The 21,292-nt window shown below is 35.8% G+C and overlaps 2 protein-coding genes across 2 annotated transcripts; one reads left to right on the forward strand and one right to left on the reverse strand.

The window, feature by feature from the left end:
• The first annotated feature begins 6,250 nt into the window (after positions 1-6,250).
• Positions 6,251-9,131, forward strand: LOC103946339 (transcription factor TCP8-like). Its single transcript, XM_048581676.1, has 2 exons — positions 6,251-8,641; positions 8,835-9,131. The coding sequence occupies exon 1, from the start codon at positions 6,818-6,820 to the stop codon at positions 8,624-8,626; it is 1,809 nt and encodes a 602-aa protein (XP_048437633.1). The 5' UTR covers positions 6,251-6,817; the 3' UTR covers positions 8,627-8,641; positions 8,835-9,131.
• A 5,731-nt stretch (positions 9,132-14,862) lies between these two features.
• Positions 14,863-20,009, reverse strand: LOC103946341 (protein EI24 homolog). Its single transcript, XM_048581677.1, is given in 13 exon segments — positions 14,863-15,140; positions 15,513-15,628; positions 15,726-15,802; positions 16,724-16,806; positions 17,008-17,090; positions 17,281-17,330; positions 17,333-17,343; positions 17,483-17,617; positions 17,891-17,943; positions 18,311-18,461; positions 19,543-19,608; positions 19,798-19,872; positions 19,874-20,009. Coding segments are annotated over 13 exon segments (1,011 nt in total). The 5' UTR covers positions 19,918-20,009; the 3' UTR covers positions 14,863-15,073.
• Between the last annotated feature and the right edge of the window lie 1,283 nt (positions 20,010-21,292).

Below are 21,292 nucleotides of genomic sequence, written 5' to 3' on the forward strand. Positions count from 1 at the left end.
TTCAATAAAAGAGGATTGTGTGTATATATGTACATTATAAAATTTTGATTGAGGGGGAGGAAATAAAAATGCTCGAAAAGCCATTTAGTATAGCGGTTTAGTAGTATTCATCTTCATTTGTAAGTAAGAAATTTTAGGTTCGATTCTTGTCAAAAACAAAAAATTTTAACCATATTATTGCTAACCTATTGTGAGGCTTAGTTTATTTCCCCATCCCTTAATGTAGATAATATAATTTTTTATAAAATAAAAAAATAAAAAAATAAAAAAAAATAAAAAAACTCGAAAATGTAAGAACATAGGTCCTGTAGAGTAGAGAGCATGAGAGATTTTTTAATGTGACCGGAATATGAAGTGGTACACCACGTATCATTATACAAATAATGAGATATGTGTGATAAAAAATTAATAACTTAAAAATTAAATTTCTTACCATTTATATAATAACACATAATGTACTATATATTACAGGATATTTAGTTATTATGCATGTGGAGCCCCGTCAATGCCGATAGGGACACATGAAAGTTTCTACCTATGGTAGTACATGGTACAATACGTACCTATAATTATAGGGATTGCCATGGATTCACCTATAAATAAACAAGCAATTAATGCAAGTTAATAAAATGTCCAGTGTGTGTGTGTGTGTGTGTGTGTGTATATATATATAACCTATGAGAAATTATATCTGCACACAATTTTTATAGACCTACGTAAGTTTTTCGTACTTTAACTTCTTCAGTATTCTCTGTGAAATCATGTCTTGCATGCATGTAAACTTAGTACTGGTTTGGTACTGATGTGCTTTTATAAAAAATGGGTATAAAAAAAAAATTGAGCTCAAAAAAGTGTTTGGTAAACACTTAAAAACAGCTTATTTTCACTGTTTTGGGTGAAAAAAATTGAAAACGTGAAGTAGTAAAAATGACCTTATTCTTACAGCACAACAAAAACAGTTTTTTTTCAAAGCACAACAATATCAAACCAGCCATTAATAGGTGTAGAGTTTAAAGAAATATAAATGACGCGGATTGAGAGATATTTCATTATTTGGCACAATATAAACGTTACTTAAAATTTATACGAAAACTTTCTCAAATATCAGTTTGCCAATAATATGGTTGTACAAAACAATGGGCATCCAATGCACTTTGATTTTCTAAGAAGTTTTTGGGCCTCAACACTTGGCTCTACCACAATCCGCATTGTTGAAGTTGTTATTGTTCGAGATGCTTTCAAATTTGCACGCCAATGAAGCATCAAGCATATTTCATGTTCAAGTGGAAGGAGACTCGAAACTTGTCAATAATGCAATCCATGGTTGATTCTCGACCCCTAAAAATCACATACTGTTACTAAGGATATCCACTTCTTAGTTTGGCATTTTAATTCTACATCATGGAGTCATATGTTTAGGGAGGTTATTTTCTAAGCAGATCAATAAATTTGGGACACGTAAATATTAGCGCGTCTATATTTGAGACAAAACTATTGCCTTAGTTTCTTATCAACGCGATGTTAGAGAATAGGGTTTCTTATCAACGCGATGTTAGAGAATAGACTTTCACATCAAACATATGATAAAAAAAATTACAAACTAATATATGATAGATTTCACTTGTAATATTAATACATTATCTAAGCCTTTTGCAATAAAACTCAATTCTAATGATATATGATTAAATTAAGATAATATCAATAACGTTGTTGGTGGTCCACGTTAGACGTAAAAAGTTACCAACTTGACTTGGATTTTGAGTGAAGCTTTTATTCAAATTTAAGTGGGAATAGGCATAGCCAGCCTTTTGCCTTGTTTTTTAACCTCCTACTTTATTTGGAAAGGGAGAAAGTAAATGAGTGGGGGAGTAAAAGGTTAAAAGGGTGAAGTTAATGGGAACAGAAAGAAATGTAGATCAGCGCTGAAAAATTTAATGATGGGATATTACGGTAAATTTAGGCTGACAGAGGTGCACAAAATCTGAAAAAAAAAACAGACCAATAATTCAACGGCCTTAATTGGGAAGTCGTACTCTCCCAAGTGGGGTCGTCTGACTTCTGCCTGTGAGCTGTGACAACAACATTTTTGGAATCTGAAATAATTTTTTTCTGAGTATATCGATATTTTTACGTTAAAAAGAATGAGAGTTCAGTTAAATCATATAATAGCCAGTTTAATTTGGTATATAATTTTTCATTTATGGGATTCAAATATAAAATCTTTTACTTCTGAGTGAGAAGAAATACTACTAACTATAGTACTGAATTGCTGAAATTTGATGTAATTAATTTGAAAATTGAATTAATTTTGGAGAAAAAGGAAAGAAAATAGTTCGATGAGTCTCCATCAAGAAATACGGAGAACCAAACAAAGGAGTATAATGCAGGAACAGTAATTCCCCACTGCGACCACTGTGCTTTCCCCCCACAAGCGCTACAGTGAAAGTAATATACTAATTTAGGGCTCGTTCTGAAATGTTTTAAAATAATCGAAAGAGTTTTTAGAGAATATATTTTTGGATTCTAAAAACACTTGAAATTGTACTTCTTGCAAAAAACACTTCAAGTGCTTTTTTAATATTCATTGTATTTTTATAAGTATTGGTTTCAAAATATTTCACCAAAATTGTTTTTAGTTATTTTAAAAGTACTTATAAACGAGCTGTAGGAATTTCTATTGTGTTTCATAGTATAGGTTAAATATTTGTACCATTTTATTCGTTATGTGTTTCACCCAGCAACGTGTTCCAATTACATAGTTGTACATCGGCCATCCACTTAATAATACATGGTTGTCCATCAACCATCCACAAAAACCCTTTTTCCCTTCCACACACACCTCGTTAATTTATGTTATTTGTTCTTCTTTAATTTATTTAAATTCAAGATTAGAAATTAAAAAACGTGTGTAAAAAGTAAAAAAAGAAGTATATAGATAACATCATCATTTTAAAATTTGAAGGATCGAACTTGATCACTAAATCACTACTCTAAGACAAAATATTGGTTACGCCTGTCTTGTGTGACGACACTTTCTAAATCGGATGAGGTTCTCATGAAGTGAGTCCCACCCCTTGTAAATGTTGTCGAATAAAACAACTTTGCTCAAGATCTACTCTTGCTCTATCTTTTCTCCCAATCTGAGCTAATCCTGATTAGTTTGTATTAACTCAAATAATATAATAACTTCATTAACTCTGTGACAACAAACAACTTGAGCAAGTGAGGATCAAGTTTTACCAAAACTCAAACTACACACTCAAATTTTAGCTCACACATACTCTCATTTTCATAATAACTCTGGTAAAATTCAGTAAAAGTATTACGAACTGTCTATCTTGATAAAGCTGATTGACTAAATGATCTCATATTTTTATGATTTTTCTTTTACAGATATAATATTTACATGGTAATATTTATAATATTATCCATTTCACATAATTTTGTTTTTATCATTGAATCTTTATGTAAAAAAAATCAATTGAAACAATGATTATTTAGCCAATCAATTGTAGCAAATAGATAGACAGTTCATAATACTTTTATTCATTTCGACCATACTTTTTCATACAATTGAATGATTAAATGATCTTATATTTTATTAATTTAATTTAGTTTCCATTTTCCTTTTTTTTTTCTTCTTCTTTCTCTTCTTCTATATATATATATATATATATATATATATATATATCATATTTCTGTTCTAAATTTCATAAATTATTTTATTCAATTTTAACTTTGGCACCTTTTTTAAGAGTATATGATATTCATTTAAGGCACGAGGACCATGCATTAGGGTTATCGATTCTTCGACCTGGGATCAGTCTAGTTTGATCGGAAGAGAGTTATGGTGTTGCTAGTATTACAATTTAGTAGTTTGAAGTTCGACTTTCATAAAAAGCGAGTTCGATAAATTTATAATTATGGTAGCTCCATTTATGACTGTTTCCAAATTCCATCCCCAATATCGTTATATAAAAGTTGCAATATATATATTGAGCTAAAATTATATATGTATCAAACTAAAAGTTGCGTGAGTTCTCTTTTTTATTACATTACAAATTGGTTAACGAATCATACATATATCTAGCTAAGTTTGGTGAGGGTTCACTTTTCGCCATTTCATGGATGGATATAATAGCATTGAGTTTCTGTATCATTTATGCTAATTTTCTTGCGTGACTTTTGAATTAGTGCCTAAGAAAAAAATACCCAAGTAAAAAAAGTCTGCGGAAATTCTCTATTTTCCTATTTCCTACTCGTCTAACAGATTAATACCACTTAACTTGAATCACCATTGGTCCATTGCTCGAGAGATTTAGTGTGCCCGAAATTCGAGATGGAACACTGCATGTTTTTATACAATTAGAGGAAGAAAAAAAAATTCAATTGTCCTCCAATTGTATTATAACATGCGATGTTCCGTCATGTGTTCTAGACAAACTGAATAATCTCTCACATTGCACATGTATTGATTGGATGCTTAAATTTTGAGGTGGTTGTCTCATTCATTTGTTATTTAATTCCAATTAATTAGTAAAGCAGTGCGATTATCCCTAACTAACGTTATAAATTTGACTATTAAGGTTTTTTACAAGGTTATGATTATAAAGCATCATTACCAACAGTATTTATGATATGGATGCAAGATTTTTAAATACACCAATTAACCTATATATTATATGCTCAAATGATTAACGTACAAAGGATTATAATTTATTTTTCTCTAATTTTTTTCGTTTATTTTTACTGTAATTCTTAATTTACTAATACTTCTCTTCTTAATATTTTTTTCTTTGCATGAGCGATATTATCTATCACTAGGGGAGGGAGTGAACTAAGCCTCACAATAAGTGGGCCATTATAATATGGTTCAAATTCGTCTTTTGCGACAATCAAACCTAAACTGCTCCGGTGCCAAAACTTAAGACTTTGTTGGGGTGCCCAGATCATTTTTGAACTTTCTTAATATATTACAATTAGATAAAGGGATAATTTCTTGCCACTAATCAGCCAGGCAATCCAACTTGGACCCCTTCGCTTTGATTAACTATTTTAATTTGAACGGATAATCATCTAGCTTAATTAATTCCTTAATAGCCACACAAATCCAACCCACATCTCCATCTTTATCAACTTAATCATTTTTAATTCGACAAGAAATATATATAAAAATATCAGACAATATATAGCAAATATAAACTTAAACCCTTACAACAATTTTAATTTTCCTTGAATTGCGGTGCCAGTTTTTTTCATTTGGCTAAGCGATTTCGAAGTTCGAAAGGATTGAGACAAGTTATCTAGAAATGGAGTATAAAATGTTAGGTAGATGAGATGAGGAATGTTATTCTAGCTTTCAGGTTGATCAAAGGCATGTAAGAAAGATTTGCAAATACTTGACTTCATAAAATTATGAACAAATTCCTCGTCAAAATACTTTGTGACTAGTTCACAGCATTTTGTAAGTATAACCAAAACCATTAATCATATTATAAATATTATCCCTTTCCTCCAACCCTCCACGGATATATATATATTAGAAATCAATGGCATGCTCGCTGCACCAATTGACAAAGAAAATGTAATATAAATAATTAAACAAAAAGGGAGAAAAGAAGAAAGGAAAAAACAGTGCGGAGGGATGGTTTGGGTTGGGGATGAGCTGTCCTGGAAGTGCATTAGATGCTTTTATCTGATGCTTACCTGCGCTGTCTCGCTGCTTCCTGCCCTGCCCTCCACTGGGACAAACTGGACTCACCCTCCCACTCCCACTCCTCCGATATATGTAATTTACCATTCGCACCAGAAGGTAAATCGTGAGAGTTTTTTTGTTTACGAATGCGGGAAACTCTCTTATTGCTAAAAGGGCCACTTGAGGATCAGTGAAAAGACCATACTGCTTTTAAAACAGTGTTGGAGGCATGAGTTTTGAGAGATTTTTCATTGTGCCCGAAGCACTACATAACGTTATACAATTAGAGTGACAATTGAAGGAAAAAAAATTTCGTTTAATTGTATAATGATATGTTGTGTTCCGTCCTGTGTTGTGGAGACACCAAAAAATTCTACCGTGACTGTTTCGGAAGCAAAGAAAAAAAGGGAAGATGGAAAATAAAAGAATGTTTGTAGGGAGAGAGAGATGTTGGATAAATAATTACCGGGGACGGGAGGAGGCGGGGCAGGCATAAATGTGAGTGTAAAAAAGGAGGATTCTTATCATTCATTTCACCAGACCCCACGACTGGAGGGCGGAGGGCGGAGGAAGGAGGACGGAGGGCGGAGAGGTCTCGTCCTTCTCTTGTTTTACTTCCTAGCTAGTAGCTCCACCACAGACGGTCCCCCACCTGCTAAATTGACCTACTATCTATCTCTCTCTTTCTCTCTCTAAATTAAGAGTAAGTGCTAGTTCTGGTGGTGCTCAGGGTCAGGGGAAGGACAAGAACCCCACAAGCACTTTACTCTTAGTCTTAGCTTGGTCCAACCCCAATTCAATCCCTGCAACATTTTTAAAGAGATTCTCACTCCACCCCCACCTCTCTCTCTCTCTCTCTCTCTCTCTCTCTCTCTCTCTCTCTCTTCAGAGTCCAACCCAACCCTAGAGAGAGAAGGACACAGAAAAATGAAAAGTACTATTGTGGATGGCTGATGAGTTAGAGATCAAGATCAATAAGCCAACAGCAACTTAAAACCCGAGAAAAAAAAACACACAAAAATAAAGATATCATCTCTCTCTCTCTCTCTCTCTCTCTCTCTCTCTCTCTCTCTCTCTCTCTTCCTCCCTCCCTTCCTCCAAGTCCAAACCCTTCCCTACCAAATGGACTTATCAAATTTCCAACCCAACAATAACAAGAAGCAGCAGCAGCAGCAAACCAACAACACTTCCACTTCCACTTCTAACAACAACAACAACAACACAAGTCTCCAACACCACCATCTTCTTCCTCACCTTCAACAAAAATTCCAACACCACCACTCTTCCTCCTCTTCTTCTTCTTCTTCTTCTTCCCACTTTGTGGGCCCCTTTGATGGCATCAGATCTTCCTCAGGAGGAGGAGGGGGAGGAGGAGGACCCCCTTTCGTGGGCTCCATCTCAATTCAAGCTGGCCTCACCACCACTTCCCATTCTACCCCACCACCACCACCAACTTCTGTTCCTTCCTCCTCATCTTTCTCCTCTTCCTCCTCCACCTCCTCCCCCTCCTCCACTTCCACCTCCACCGCCCCTCCCCCTCACTTAGTCGACGCCTCCCTCGCCATCGCCACCAGATCCGATCCTCACCCACCCACCAGACCCGCCTCCCTCCTCGACTCCGCCAAAAATAACCAAACTCAACAGCAGTTGACCATTTCACCCGCCACCACTACTGCTCCTTCAGCACCGGCAGCACCAGCGACCCAAGTGGCCAAACGATCCACCAAGGACCGACACACAAAAGTAGAAGGCAGAGGCCGCCGCATACGAATGCCGGCAACCTGCGCCGCCAGGGTCTTTCAGTTGACCAGAGAATTGGGCCACAAGTCCGACGGCGAGACCATTGAATGGCTCCTCCAGCAAGCCGAGCCTGCCATCATCGCCACCACGGGAACCGGTACCATCCCCGCCAATTTCTCCACCTTGAACATCTCCCTGCGCAGCAGCGGATCAACGCTTTCTGCTCCGCCTTCCAAGTCCTCCCCTCACTCCTTTCCCGGCGCCTTGGCCCTCGCCCACCATCCTCACTACGACGAGGGTTTTGCCCATTCGGGTTTGTTGGGGTTTCATCAACAGCATCAACAACAGCAACATCAACAGCATCATCATCAGCCGCATCAGTCTCCTCTCATAACAGCAGATCAAATTGCAGAAGCGCTTCCAAGCGGCGGCGGAGACAGTGCTGGAGGCGGCGGTGGAGAGTCGACTGAGAATTATATGAGAAAACGCTTTAGAGAAGATTTGTTCAAGGATGACAATCAAGGGCAAGGCGAAAGCGGCAGCGGTGACGGAGGAGGATCGCCGTCCAGGAATAAGGCATTTAAGGGCGCGAGTAGCAGCGGGTTACAATTGCCGAAACAGCAGCAGCAAGGAGCGGAAGTAGGATCTTCAGGGGTTTTGAGGCCTTCGAACATCCTACCAGCCACTGCGATGTGGGCAGTGGCACCTGCCCCAACGAGCGGTGCTGGCAACACATTCTGGATGCTGCCAGTAACCGCTGGTCCCGGTGTACCCTCTATGGCCACCGCAACATTTGGGGCTGGTCCTTCAGAAGCTGCCCAAATGTGGACATTTCCGTCGTCAACCTCGAGTCACGGAAGCACATTGCAAGCGCCAATGCATTTCATGCCGAGGTTCAATCTTCCAGGCAGTCTTGAATTCCAGCCAGCAGCAGCCGGAGGCCGAGCGAATCCCCTCCAATTGGGTTCCATGCTAATGCAACAACCACCGTCGCAGCATCTCGGCCTCGGAGTTTCGGAGTCGAATTTAGGCATGCTGGCGGCCCTTAATGCATACTCTAGAGGTGGTTTGAATATGAATTCCGATCAACACCAGCAGAATCATCATCATCCGTTGGATCATCATCAACAACAACAACATCAGCCTCAAACTACTGATAGTGGAGATGAAGCCCCAAACAGTTCTCAATGATATGAATAATATTTGGTTAGTTTATTTATTTATTTTTATTTGAATTAAATTTTGTAATGCAGCTTAATCAGATAAATTTTTCAGTGTGCCGGAAACACGAAAAACCTCTCGCTTGATCATTGAAGTCCTCCTTCCAATTTTTCATTTAATTAATTAATTAGAGGATGAGCAGGAACACTAGAGATTTGTTGGGTTTGTGTTTTTGCAGATTTGGAAGTTGAATTCGTGATGAGATGAGTGCATGCATGGATGGTATCACGTTGCATATCTGTCTGATGAAAAGATAGGTTTCCTAGCTAGCTACCATTTGTTTGTTAATTTTTGGTCATTTTTTAATTTCTTTTTTTTTTTTTTGAAATCAATTTCTAGATTGGTTTGGAGGAAATCCAAGATTAATATGTAATTTGTTAGTTTGGTCCAAAGGGGCTTAAAAGGGAACAAGAAGAGTGAGTGAGATTGTATAGGAGGAAGTATTTATTTATGTATCTATTTGTGTTGAGTGTTTTTTAAATGCTTTATTTGTATGACAAGAGAAAATGGAAAACAAGCAAAAAGAATTAAACGAGAGAATCAACCATGACTCTTTTTCACTTTATTGTTTTGGTGACGTAAGGGGGTGGATCACCTAAAAAAACTAGCATAAAGAGTTATTACAGATAGTTCGAGTCCTACACATCATAACATCAAATAACTAAGTTTAATTTTAATCAGGAGGATTCTCAAAATAATGGTATCCAAGATTCATATTATAGCTCCAATTGGCAATTTCATGTACCATCATGCTCTTCTTCTGCTAGACAAGCACTAACTCGCATTCGCGTGTCATAAGTTGTTTGCACTAATCAATGATGTTGACAAGAAGATGAAAACTGGTTTAAGTCATATTATTAATTAAATTAACCTGGTTTAAGTCATATTATTAATTAAATTAACCACCAAAACTAAATTCATCTCCACTCATAATCTTGAAATACTCTTGTCAGCTAAAAGTTTTAGCATCAACCGCCTGCCATTTGCTCAAGTTGATAGAGAATCGCCAATCCAATCACCGATATTATCTCTAAGAACTCCTCCTACACCTATATTTCCAGTGGCAGGGATCCGAGAACCGTCCACATTAGGTGGATCCCAAGCGAGAGACACTTGATCCTTGGAACACTAGAGTATACACAATAAAACATTACTCTAATTCTGATTGCATCGATGTCTTTTATAATAAAACTGCATTTGCTAGGTTAGCCTAAATTTGGTACAATATCGATATTTGACTCATTAGTAGTAAGCCGTTGGACTCCCTCTGAAATCTTGACAATCTTTTCTCTGTCCAACTTTGACACACACATTGTATAGAGCATCTCTGTTTAAGTTTTACCTCTGAAATGGCAAAAAGCTAAAGCCAACAAAAATGGTGAGCTGCTGCTGGTTCTTCACTTTATGAGATGGAAAGGAAAGTAGTTGCCAGATGCAGATAGATAGAGCAGCTCAAACCTTTTTCTTAGGGAAATAATAAGAAGAGAATTACAAAAGATATAGGACAAGGAGATGAAACTAGCAGCCAACTAAGTTGATGTGTATGTATATGTGTGTGTGTGTGTGTGTGTGTGTGTGTGTGTGTGTGTGTGTGTGTGTGTGTGTAGAGAGAGAGAGTGAGAGAGAGCATATAAAATGTAATCAATCCAAGACAGAAGAACACAAGGGAGAGATTAAATAAACAAACAAACCTGAGAAGGCAAGTCAGTTGGCTTTTACCTCCCACCAATTTGTAATCGCTACTACCACCCCAGAGGGTCAGAAGGCCGAAAATAGTCCAAAAACCGCCTCCAACTGAGAGCCAGATCAAAGGGCTCATGGGCTCCACTAGACAAAAGGGACCAAAGGACCAACCGGTTGGCCTAGAATTTGAAAACCAACGGTAACTAGCTGACGTCAGCCAGTCGATTTTTTTTTTTTTCTTTTTTTTACAAAATTTGTTTTAAAAATTGTAAAAGTTCTTCTTTTTTTTTTTTTTTTTTTCTTTTCCCTATAACTTTCCAAACCATTAAACATTACATAATATCAAGTAACATGAAACAACATTAAACAATATTAAACAACACTAAATAACATTAAATAATTTGGAATTGGATGAGTACCCCCAATTGGAATCCGAAGAGTATCAAAAGTTGGAATTCATTGCAAACTTGAATTGAAAGAGATTTAATTGAAATAGATTGAATTCAAAGGTGTGTGAATTATAGCCCAATATCCACCCTATTTACATGCCAAAAAAATTCAAATCCAACGACTAGCTGACGTCATGCTTACATCATTTAGCTGTTGGATTTGAATTTAAGTTGTAGTTTTTAAATAATAAATTATGTTTGACCCTATGACCCTTTAGCCCTTGGTTGGAGATGATTTTTTGTGACAGGACTAAAATGAGCCCTATGGCCTTTTAGCCCTCGGTTGGAGATGGTAAGAAATATGGCTCTGCACTATTCATTAAAATATTAATTTCTTAGAGGAGCCAGCCTTAGGTTGGAGATGGCCTTAGCCACCACCCCCTATTTCTCCCGACACACACATCACATTTTCACCACTCATACCCAACCACCGCAGTCACTACCAAGTCATCACTAATGCCACTATCACCACCTTCGTTGCAACCACCATTCTCATCACAATATATTTATATTACAAAAGCATTATTGCCAAATATGATTTTGTTTACTTTCTCAATTTAGTATATTAATACCAAACACGTTTCCAATATTTTTGTTCTCAAATTAAACTAACGTACATACCTTTTTCCGATCATAAAAATACACAATTTTATTAGTCGTTTTCATTTTGCAAAACAATTCCTTAAATATTTGCGACATATTACTTCAACCATCTTAATATGTACACTATAGTTAATCACATTTTACAAGTTTCTGGAAGAAAACAAATGCTGTAAGTAATCTTTTTGAGGGGTATCCGGAAAAGAAAAGAAAAAGGCATTTGAGAAAAAGAAAGAACAACAAAAAAGGAGAAATAAATAACGTTGTGGTTGAAGCCAGCCACCAGACAGATCAGTGACAGATTTTTGAATATTGACGGTGACTTTTATGTTGACTTGTACAGTTCCCCCTTTTTCGTTGCTTAATCATTTTCTACCATAATCTTATATATAATTATACGATAGAGCAGATGACGCTTTATCGCAGTAGTGTAAAACAACGATATTTATGCACTTGAAAGCGGTTAGAATTTTACGTTCTTGGGTCTTGTAGATATTTTACTATTTATATCTGTCCCCACTAAATTCTGGTGTATTTCTAGTTGGCCCCTACTTGATCTGCCTCCTTTTTATTTAGTGGGCAAGAAGTAGTTAGCATATTATCCCCAAAAAAAGCACGAGGGCTGCATCGGCATTGCATCAACCATCAACTAGGAAAAGAGAAGAGAAGATGAAGCACGTGTTAGAGATCTTAATCAAGTTTAGGCACATTGTTATGAACTTCCGAGATTTTCTTAATTGAAAACACGAGAAAATTAACCACCAAAGTGTACACAAAGCAAAATGATGAATAATGTTAATCGAACTCGATCTAAATTCAGTATGTGTATTGTTTAAGAAATGAATGAAAAGGATAGATAATTATGATCAAATTTGGAGGCTCCCACAACTAGCTTGGAGGAGATGGAAACAATGAGGTTAAGGAAATTTTTATGTGTACTGAAAAAGCTTGTTAGTTTTTGAAGACGAACGGAAGCGCATGCCACGCTTGGGCATGTGCCACATCACACCGAACCTCAAATAAGGACTGAGAAAGCTAAATACAAAAGAAAGTGTCATATTATAACGCTGGAGACACAATTGGATAGAACAAATTTGGGAAGTCATAGCAGTTAATATTACAATAATACAGTCTTCATCTTCACTTGTAGGTGAAAGGTTTTGGATTTGAGCCTTGTGGATGACGTGTTTGAAACCAAATTGTTCTCCACGTTTAGTGTTAATACATCGTTGTATAAAAAAAATGTGAAAAATCATGAATATGAGAGAATGAGTATGAGACTAACTAAATTCTCTTGATCAGTTTACTCCTTGATTTTTAAGTATTGAGTTACAAATTATAATGTAGGAGACACAATTAGGCATAAAAAAGAATTAAATTGGAAAATTTATTTATTTTATCCCGTCGGTGTTAGTAAATGTGGATGAAGTGAAAAAATACTTCTTCATGTAAGTAAGTGCTATTAATATTCACCAAAGAAAAATGCTAAGGAAATCACATATTTGTACCATGTACAATCTCATGCAGCAACTAACACATACAATCAATATACAATGTCATAAATTCATTAATTGATATAACATGTACACCTCACTTGTCACATAAGATGGTACACATGTAGTCTCCCCAACATTTTATTTCGTTAAAATACTAATGCAATATCCTAAAACATTAAACATAGTTCTTAGTAATTTGAAAAATAATGAACAGCAAGTGTAATCTCAACTCTGGCAACCAACTATTAGCAATGCACTTTTCCATTCGAGTGGACTGCTAAAAGTTGATTGCCAAAATTGAGAGGATCGGGAGAGAATTGATCCAAAGATGATCCAATTCCCACTTGGTGAAACCCTAGGGTTGGCAATTGGCTTAGGAGACAAAACTCATCTTTCACCTAATTCATAAGAGAATGTTAAAAATACATATGCTAAGCATATTCACTTAATAATAATTTACGCGTAATTAGCATCGTTGAGCGTTACACTAATCCCGCAATTTACGCAGGAAAAGGTTAAGAAACTGGGATTAATTAATTTCCCGCGCTGTAAGGCTTAAGCATAATTAAGTGATTTAAGTTATTGGATATTAGTTTGACTTATACGCTCACAAAAAGTTGGAAAAAAATGATTAACTTAATCCCAACACGCTTAAGTTTATCAATTAGCAGGATGACTGTTCGCATGAAGTGGATGGACGGTCAGGATGGGTCTTGTTTGGTTTGCTCGATCATCATCAACGGTCACGGAGCCACCAGCGGTGCACTACTTTATCCATTTGTCGAGGGAATAAGATCGTATTTCAATTATGCTTCCACGCGCTTTCTCGTGCTCCAATCATATGTGTCGTAAGTGCTGCTTTGGTAAGATTGGGTACTTATACGGCGCGTGGCTGAAGAAAGAGCGTGTACTGATAGATACGTTTGAAAGTGCTTTTAAATGGGTGAATAAAAAGTGTATTTTAACTTAAAAAACAGTGCATTTTGAAAAAAAATGTCAGATGTGCTTCTTGCAGGAAATATTTCAAGTGTTTTTTATCAGGATACATTTTCATTTTTACTCTAAATTGTTTCCAAAAACATTTTCAGTCATTTTTAAAGTACTTCCAAACATATTTTCAATTATTTTTAAAAGTACCTTCAAACACACCATATATGTTAGCATAACTGCATCATGCATACAAAAATTCTATGGTGGGAGGGTTCAAAAATGTTAACTGTTATACCTTAATTTTTATGCTTTTAACCAAAGATATAATATTTAAAAAATCCAGAGTATTCGTACTTCATAACATCATATAAAATCCTTGTATATATGGAAGGAAACTAATATTTCAAATTAATATCGAGTCCCAGGTGGATAAGATCTTTCATTTCAACCCACTCTCTTAGGTTTAGATTCCCCACTCTCTTGAGTGCATATCAGAGTAGTAATATCGCTTGTAACAAAGAAGAATATTCTAAATTAATACAAAAAAAAAAAAAAAAAGATATTAGTAGTCAAGTTGCTCTTGTATGTGCACTCAAGTTCGACTCCTTATCCCAACAGTTTAAGCTATACTAACCGCAGCAAGAGGCTTGTAGTTTAGTTGATTTTACGATGCATCTGAGGTTTTAAGTTTGGTTCTTTCCCTCCCTCACCATAGCTGGTATGAAAGCAAAATGTGATAGAATTATCAAAATTTGTTCCATCAATTTAAGTGGAGGTATTGAGATTTAAAGCATCCAAACTCAAATCCTCTACCATCTGGGCAGTGTTAGTAAAAGAGTTAAAAGAGTTAGCTCCAACATCCAGGATTTAACAGATGCTCCTTAACTGAAATCTTGAGCAAGCTACACAACTTCAATTTCAGAAACCGAAACCACGAGTCCACAAGTGAAAATTGCAGGAAACCTCATGGACAACATATAGATATAAGTTGCCAACTGAGGAATCGAAAAACGAACATCAACACCTGCTTTCTATATACAATATACAGAATGGAACCATGAAACCCTTCCGTTGACGCCCTATCTTGAACCATTACATTTAAATTAAGAAATTATTATCATATCAATCAGATAAAGACTGCAACGCAACGCAACACATCTACAACTTTGTTGATTGAATGGGAGCACAATAGAAACCTTACGGCAAAAGAGAAAATTTTCGACTTACTTTTTACAATTGTATAAACACTAAGCCAAACTTTAGCGATCTTTCTTTTTCTGAAGTAACTCCTGGGATTCCAGGGGAAACAGAGACAAAACCCGCGTCCTGTACAAGATCAATCAAGAGTCAAAACAGATAGAAATGTCACTTTCCGTAACCCTATTAGAACTCAAATAATGCTACTTCCTCAATTTCAGGACCAACCATGTAATACTGAACATATTGTCAATAATTTCATTGATGTAGCAGTTTTAAATTTGAGAGCCTACACCCTCCTTTCGCGCTTAAGCATAAAGTTATTACATACAAATACTAGAGCTCTATAATTCAAGAACAAAAAACAAAAGAGATGAGGGCGGATGAGGGGCTTACGATATTTCTTTTAGAATTATCCACAAAAAGGAACCCAAAGATCAAGTATGAATTAACGTATTTGAAACACAGAGATCATATATTCATAAGTAATGAGGGGCTTACGATAAGTTATCTGCAGCATTAAATATTGGAAGCTTTCCCAACCCAGCACCTTCCCATTTTGTCCTTTGAGAAGAAATAACTTGCTCAGCCTCTGAGCCCGTTGCTGTCAAAACAAACTGAAAACATCTACGGTTACCACATGTGAATAACAAGATGATCATGGTCAAGTTTTATGCAGAGTCAATAGCTAATAAAGTAAAAAGAAAAATATACCAATGGAAAGAGAATTGCCATAAATCCATAGCTCACAAGAGGTGAGAAAAAGAGTATAGGCAGAACACAAGGGCCCCCTGCAGAACCATAGAGGATGTTAATAACCTCCAAACATGTAAACGAATGTTAAATATAGGTAATGCAGAAATGTTTATGTGCCTAAAATATCTAGAACATATTCCCATGTGACATGCTCTTTCTTTTTTTGAGAAGAAACTATAATAATTTATTAAAAAAGAAAAGTGAATTACACAGAAGTGGATAAGAAATCCACCAAGAACAGAACAAGAAAATCTCTGAAGGGGATCTGATTACAAGTAGGAAAACCTCAACCAAAATCACTTTACGGCTGCTAACATATCCCACAGTATTTGAGAAGAGAGTAATTCTTAAAATCATTCAAAACTGAAGCCCATGTGACATGCTCTTGAAGTCAAAATATTAAGTATTCAAAATATTGCATTTCAAGAGGGTTTATTTATAACTGTCTCGGCTTTTATTTATATTATTAATTTATTATCATCATTATTATTTTATTTTGCTTTTTGTCTTGCTTACAACCTAATCAACATCCTATACTTTAAACACCATGATTCAGCCCTACAGCAGCTATTCCATACACATATAATAAGACACAAACGAGTACTTAATATTATCTCTTCGTTTTTTTCCTTTCAAACCAAACAAAATCAACCATCGAATACAGTTGATCACATGTTGATTTCCAAATAAGTGAAAACAGAACTGACCAAAAATAAAAAAGTGAAGGCACATGATAAAGGTGTCTCAGCATTTGGTAATTATAATTACACAAGCATGTGTCATGAGGAAGCCGCAAAAGTAAAATTCTAAGTGAAGATCTATATCAGCATAATTTTCAACGTGGAAATAAACAGTGTATAATGTGGCCCAGGAAACTGCATACGATAAATAATCGTTCACTTGAAGGGGACAAAATGCATATGAACTGAAACTAACCGGAATGGAAGTATATTTACCAAAACCAGCAAAAAATGCCCAATTAGATTCGAAGAAATCCAGCCGTTTTTCAAGACGAACTTCAGAAAAATTCCATTTGTACCTAAAAGAGTTCAAAAGGTGCATTAGCACACTTATCTAGGCAATTAGTGAGTGCAACATATTAATCCAAAAAGGTATATGCACCACATACTCGAAACAGTAATAAGCATACATCCAGGAGTTCAAAAGGTGCATTAGCACACTTATCTAGGCAATTAGTGAGTGCAAAATATTAATCCAAAAAGGCATATGCACCACATACTCGAAACAGTAATAAGCATAGATCCAGGACAGAAGCAGAAAATTTAGTGCCGTCCCACCACATATAAATCCTGTCACATATACCTGCAGAAGCCATCAAGCCTGTCATTCATAAAGTGACACATAAACCATGGAGCATATTGCAATTTGAAAATAAGCACCTCTCTCTTTTTCTCTATCGTTCTCTAAGTCTAATAAGTATGAAATCTAACTCCTGTTCCACCTTCTATAATTCCATACACCCAAATAAATACAGAATAAAAGATATATATACCTCTAGGAAGAAACAACTCAAAAGAAGTACTGAATACATCTGCACTCCTAACCAATCATGACCCTGCAAATTAAACAGATGCATACACAACTCATGAGATATATAAATATCTATTCAACAAGAAATGTCAGAAATAATAAATATAAAAAATAACAACAATAATAAAAAAAACGTAAGCTCTATTTAAGAATAAGTTAATTACCCTCCCAGGCCAGCAGGTCTTTCCGGACCAACATTATTTTGTAAGACCAATGCCTCATTTTGTCTGACAGGATCCAATGTGGTTGGCGCGGACCTCCCCATTGAAGAAAATCCATACTTAGCAATATCATTGTACCTTCAGTTAAAATAAAATTGTTGATTTGGATAATCACATGGTAGAAATTGGAAAGAGAAAAGGCATATCAAGACATGCAGAACTTTAAACAAATTATCATATATTAACAACTAAAGGATCATAGTGACCTCCAGAACTTTTAACATTCTGCACTGCAAGATATAGATGTGAACCTTACCAGGGCTCAGTTAATTCCAATGGTAGTTAAAACAGAATCAAGTAAATAATGTAGAGGTAAAACAATGAAGCATAAGGGGGTAATTTGTTGAGTACCAGATGTCGCTCAGGATAGTGCTGAATACGTATAGTGGGTAGAACCAAGTTACCTGCAAAGCAAAAATAAATAAATGAAATAAACAAAAATTATATGTTCTGTGAGTTGAGAAAGGGATTAAATCCCTTCAGTAATTCGGGCATCTATAATGATAAAGAAATATTTATAAGATAACAAACTTACCAAGATTACATACCAGTACAGAAATATAATCAGAAACAAAGAATTTAAACATCCAGATATTACATGATGCATACCCTAAACACTTTCTTTAGCCACATCGCGAAAAGATTACAAAACTTAATTTTAGGTAAAACATTACACAAAAAATCCATATTCATCCTTTTTCCTACTAAGAAATATTCAATAGAATGCCGTCCATGCACCAAATGAGGAACTTAAATTGGCTGCATACTCACATAAAAGAGTTGTACAAGTCCCTGCCGCAAGAAGGAATAAAATTTCAATATACCACCAAATGAGCAGAGTTCTTGAGAACTATATTCTGGGCATCTATCAGGTAATATCCAGTGTAGAGTTGGGATGATGACTGAGTTAAGGATAATTATACTGCAAAGAGACAGATTAGGAAATTTGAATTTCAATACTAACACATGCAGATTTAGGATGCACTTTGTCCAGCAAAACACTGGAAGCACTTTTATAAGTAGCTTTTACTTTACTTGATGTCTATGTAGAGGTAATACTGGGACATGAAAACTAAGGCGACCATATAAGCATCTAAAAGTTTGACAGCATCGACATTTACCTTCAGCAGGAAAAAAAAACTAGGCCATTTATATAGATAGAAAAGTAGAGCCAAACTGTGACATAAAAATCGTTAATTTAACTGATTCATTTAAACCTCGATAATATCATTCAAAAGAATCGTCTATATCATCACATTCAAGTTCCTTCATTCAGTCTATTTCACTTTGATGTCAAAGACTCAAAAAGTATTCTCTTCACCAATTAGATAAAGCGCACCTTCTTCTATCATTCTTATCCCTCTACTTTGATCCAACATTATTCATAGCTTCTACATATGTTACAATATTTTTGCTTGACCCAAGTCCATCTTAATTTAGTACGGCAAACCTCGATTTGCTTCCCTTTGTCCTTCCTAAATTGACATTTTTCATCCATACTAGATGACATAGAAAGAACGCAAGATCAAAATTTGGACACCAGTCACTCATCTTTGTAAATACTTTGAGGAGTAGTAGATTGCCACAATCGCTCTCAATCGTAGTATAATCATTAAAAAGTGGTTATCAAGTAGTTCTTCATATTCGCAGAAAGATTAACAAAACCTGATAAAATGCATCTTATATTGAGCACCCTACAGCTTTGGCAAATTAATCAACTCGCTCGCATCTCTAAGAAGATACAACTTATAGGAAATTTTACGGCCTGAAACTACTCAGTTTAATCAAACCATACCACTACGAATAACACAGAAAAATCAGAAGATGGACTAAATGACTAGTCTAAAACATCACAATCCAGGGAAATTTTTGTAACTGTCGAAAAATACGAGCAAAGCACACGAAATTTCACAGATTTATAAAACTACAATTCAAAGCCATTCCTTGAAGCATTAAACTGTATTCACTTTCATGAATCATGAGAAAAACAGAGAGAAATTTACCTTCCTAAGAAAATGAAGCCGTTTAATAGAAAACACTGTCCTGTTCGTATCATAAGCTTTCTCGACCTGCCATAACAAATTAAAGATGATAAATAAAATATTAACTAATTAAAACATAAGCAAAAGAAAGCAAATTTTCTTCTCTTGCTTGCTCCGCTTTCTCGGCAACCAAACAAGAAGTAAGGGCAGTTCAACCGAAATTAATCAAAATAATTAAAGCGTGCGATTGAAGTAATTATTTCTAGAGAGAGAGACCGGTGGCAGAGGATGAGGACGCGGTGAAGGTAGCAGGCCTCTCGGAAGCCCTCGAGCCAAAGCAGCGTGGCTTGCTGATTTTGCTCTGAAAGCGTTTATCCATGCCTTCGTAGCTTCCATTTTTTGCTGTGTCTGTGTCTCTGATTGTGAGAGAGACGAAGGACGGAGGACGGAGGACGGAGGAGCTTCTATTTTTAGGAGAACCGGGAGGAGAAGGTATCTTATATACTGCGCGTCAATCATTATTTGGAGAGTAGATAATCTGTTCATCGTATATCTTACGATTAATTTTTATTGAATACTATTTATTTAATTTTAAATAAAAAATTTATAATAATTTTTTATCGCATTATGTATAATAAATGAATATAATTGGATGATCTACAAGAGGATCTTGCGAGCATCCTTCTGGCATTATTTGGTTCTACAAACAATTGGAAAACGTTTAATTACATCTTGCACCCTCTTTACTCTTTAGTTTTAACTTTGGATCATCTAAAAAATTATAATATCAAATAACCCCTAAAGTTTGAAATTTGTACACTATTGGTCCCTTCAGCGGTCTAACCATCAAAAGAATGGTTCTTGTTTTTCACTTAGCACTTAGTTTTACGACATGTAAGTAATGAATAAATACCTTGTAAATTCCATGTAGAGATGAAAAATACCTCACATTACAACGATTGGTGTCCATGTAAGAAATAAATAAATTCATTGTGTCCAATTAAAATAGGTCCGTACCAAATTGAAACTAAACCAATTAAAAATATAGTAAAAGATAGAAATGGTGGGAATGGTGGGTGGGTCGTGAGTTGTGACGACAGAGAAAAATGAGGTGGGGTTTAAATTTGTTAACAGTTTACACTACGAGAGCTTAAAATTTAGTTTGTTTTTACTATGAAGCTGCCTTCTAAATGTTCTATCATTATAAGAACTATTTATCCAATTTGGCCAAAATATTAACGTGTCAAAAAGATCAAAAGTTCTTGAAACTAATATTTTTCTCAATTCACTTGACGGGACATAGATGATACAAAATCTAAAGTAAGACATAATAAACGAGGTAAAGTTAAAATTTTGTGGAAGTAGAGGATAAAAAAATTTCCAAAATTCGAACTGGTTCGAGTCCCAGTGTTCCCAAAAAGAAAAGGAATAAGCCGGTCCATGACAGAAGCGGCACACGTGGGAAGACCGGTCGGTCGGTCGGTCGATCGGTGAGACCACTAAATATAAGAAAAAGAAACCGGGCGCAGGAGCGGACATTTCCGACGGTCGAATGTTATAGAGAGAGAGAGAGAGAGAGAGAGAGAGAGAGAGGAGATGGTGCAGCAAGAAAGCAAGGAGCCGTGCAAGAAAGAAGCCTGCTACATTCAAGCATGCCTCTCCAAGAACAACTTCCTCCCTGAAAAGTACGTCCGTCCTCTTTTTCCTCCTCCTCTTTATTATCTGTATCTCTTGCTTGGTTACCGAGAAAATATTCTTTGCTTGCCGAGAA

This window comes from the organism of the source record quoted next, unplaced genomic scaffold (genome assembly GCF_019419815.1).
Source record: "Pyrus x bretschneideri cultivar Hongxiangsu unplaced genomic scaffold, Pyrus_bretschneideri_v1 Contig17, whole genome shotgun sequence".
NCBI lineage: Eukaryota > Viridiplantae > Streptophyta > Magnoliopsida > Rosales > Rosaceae > Pyrus > Pyrus x bretschneideri.

Excerpts from the sequence above, each read along its gene's own strand:
- LOC103946339 (XM_048581676.1), top strand. The coding sequence starts at position 6,818 with ATGGACTTATCAAATTTCCAACCCAACAATAACAAGAAGCAGCAGCAG.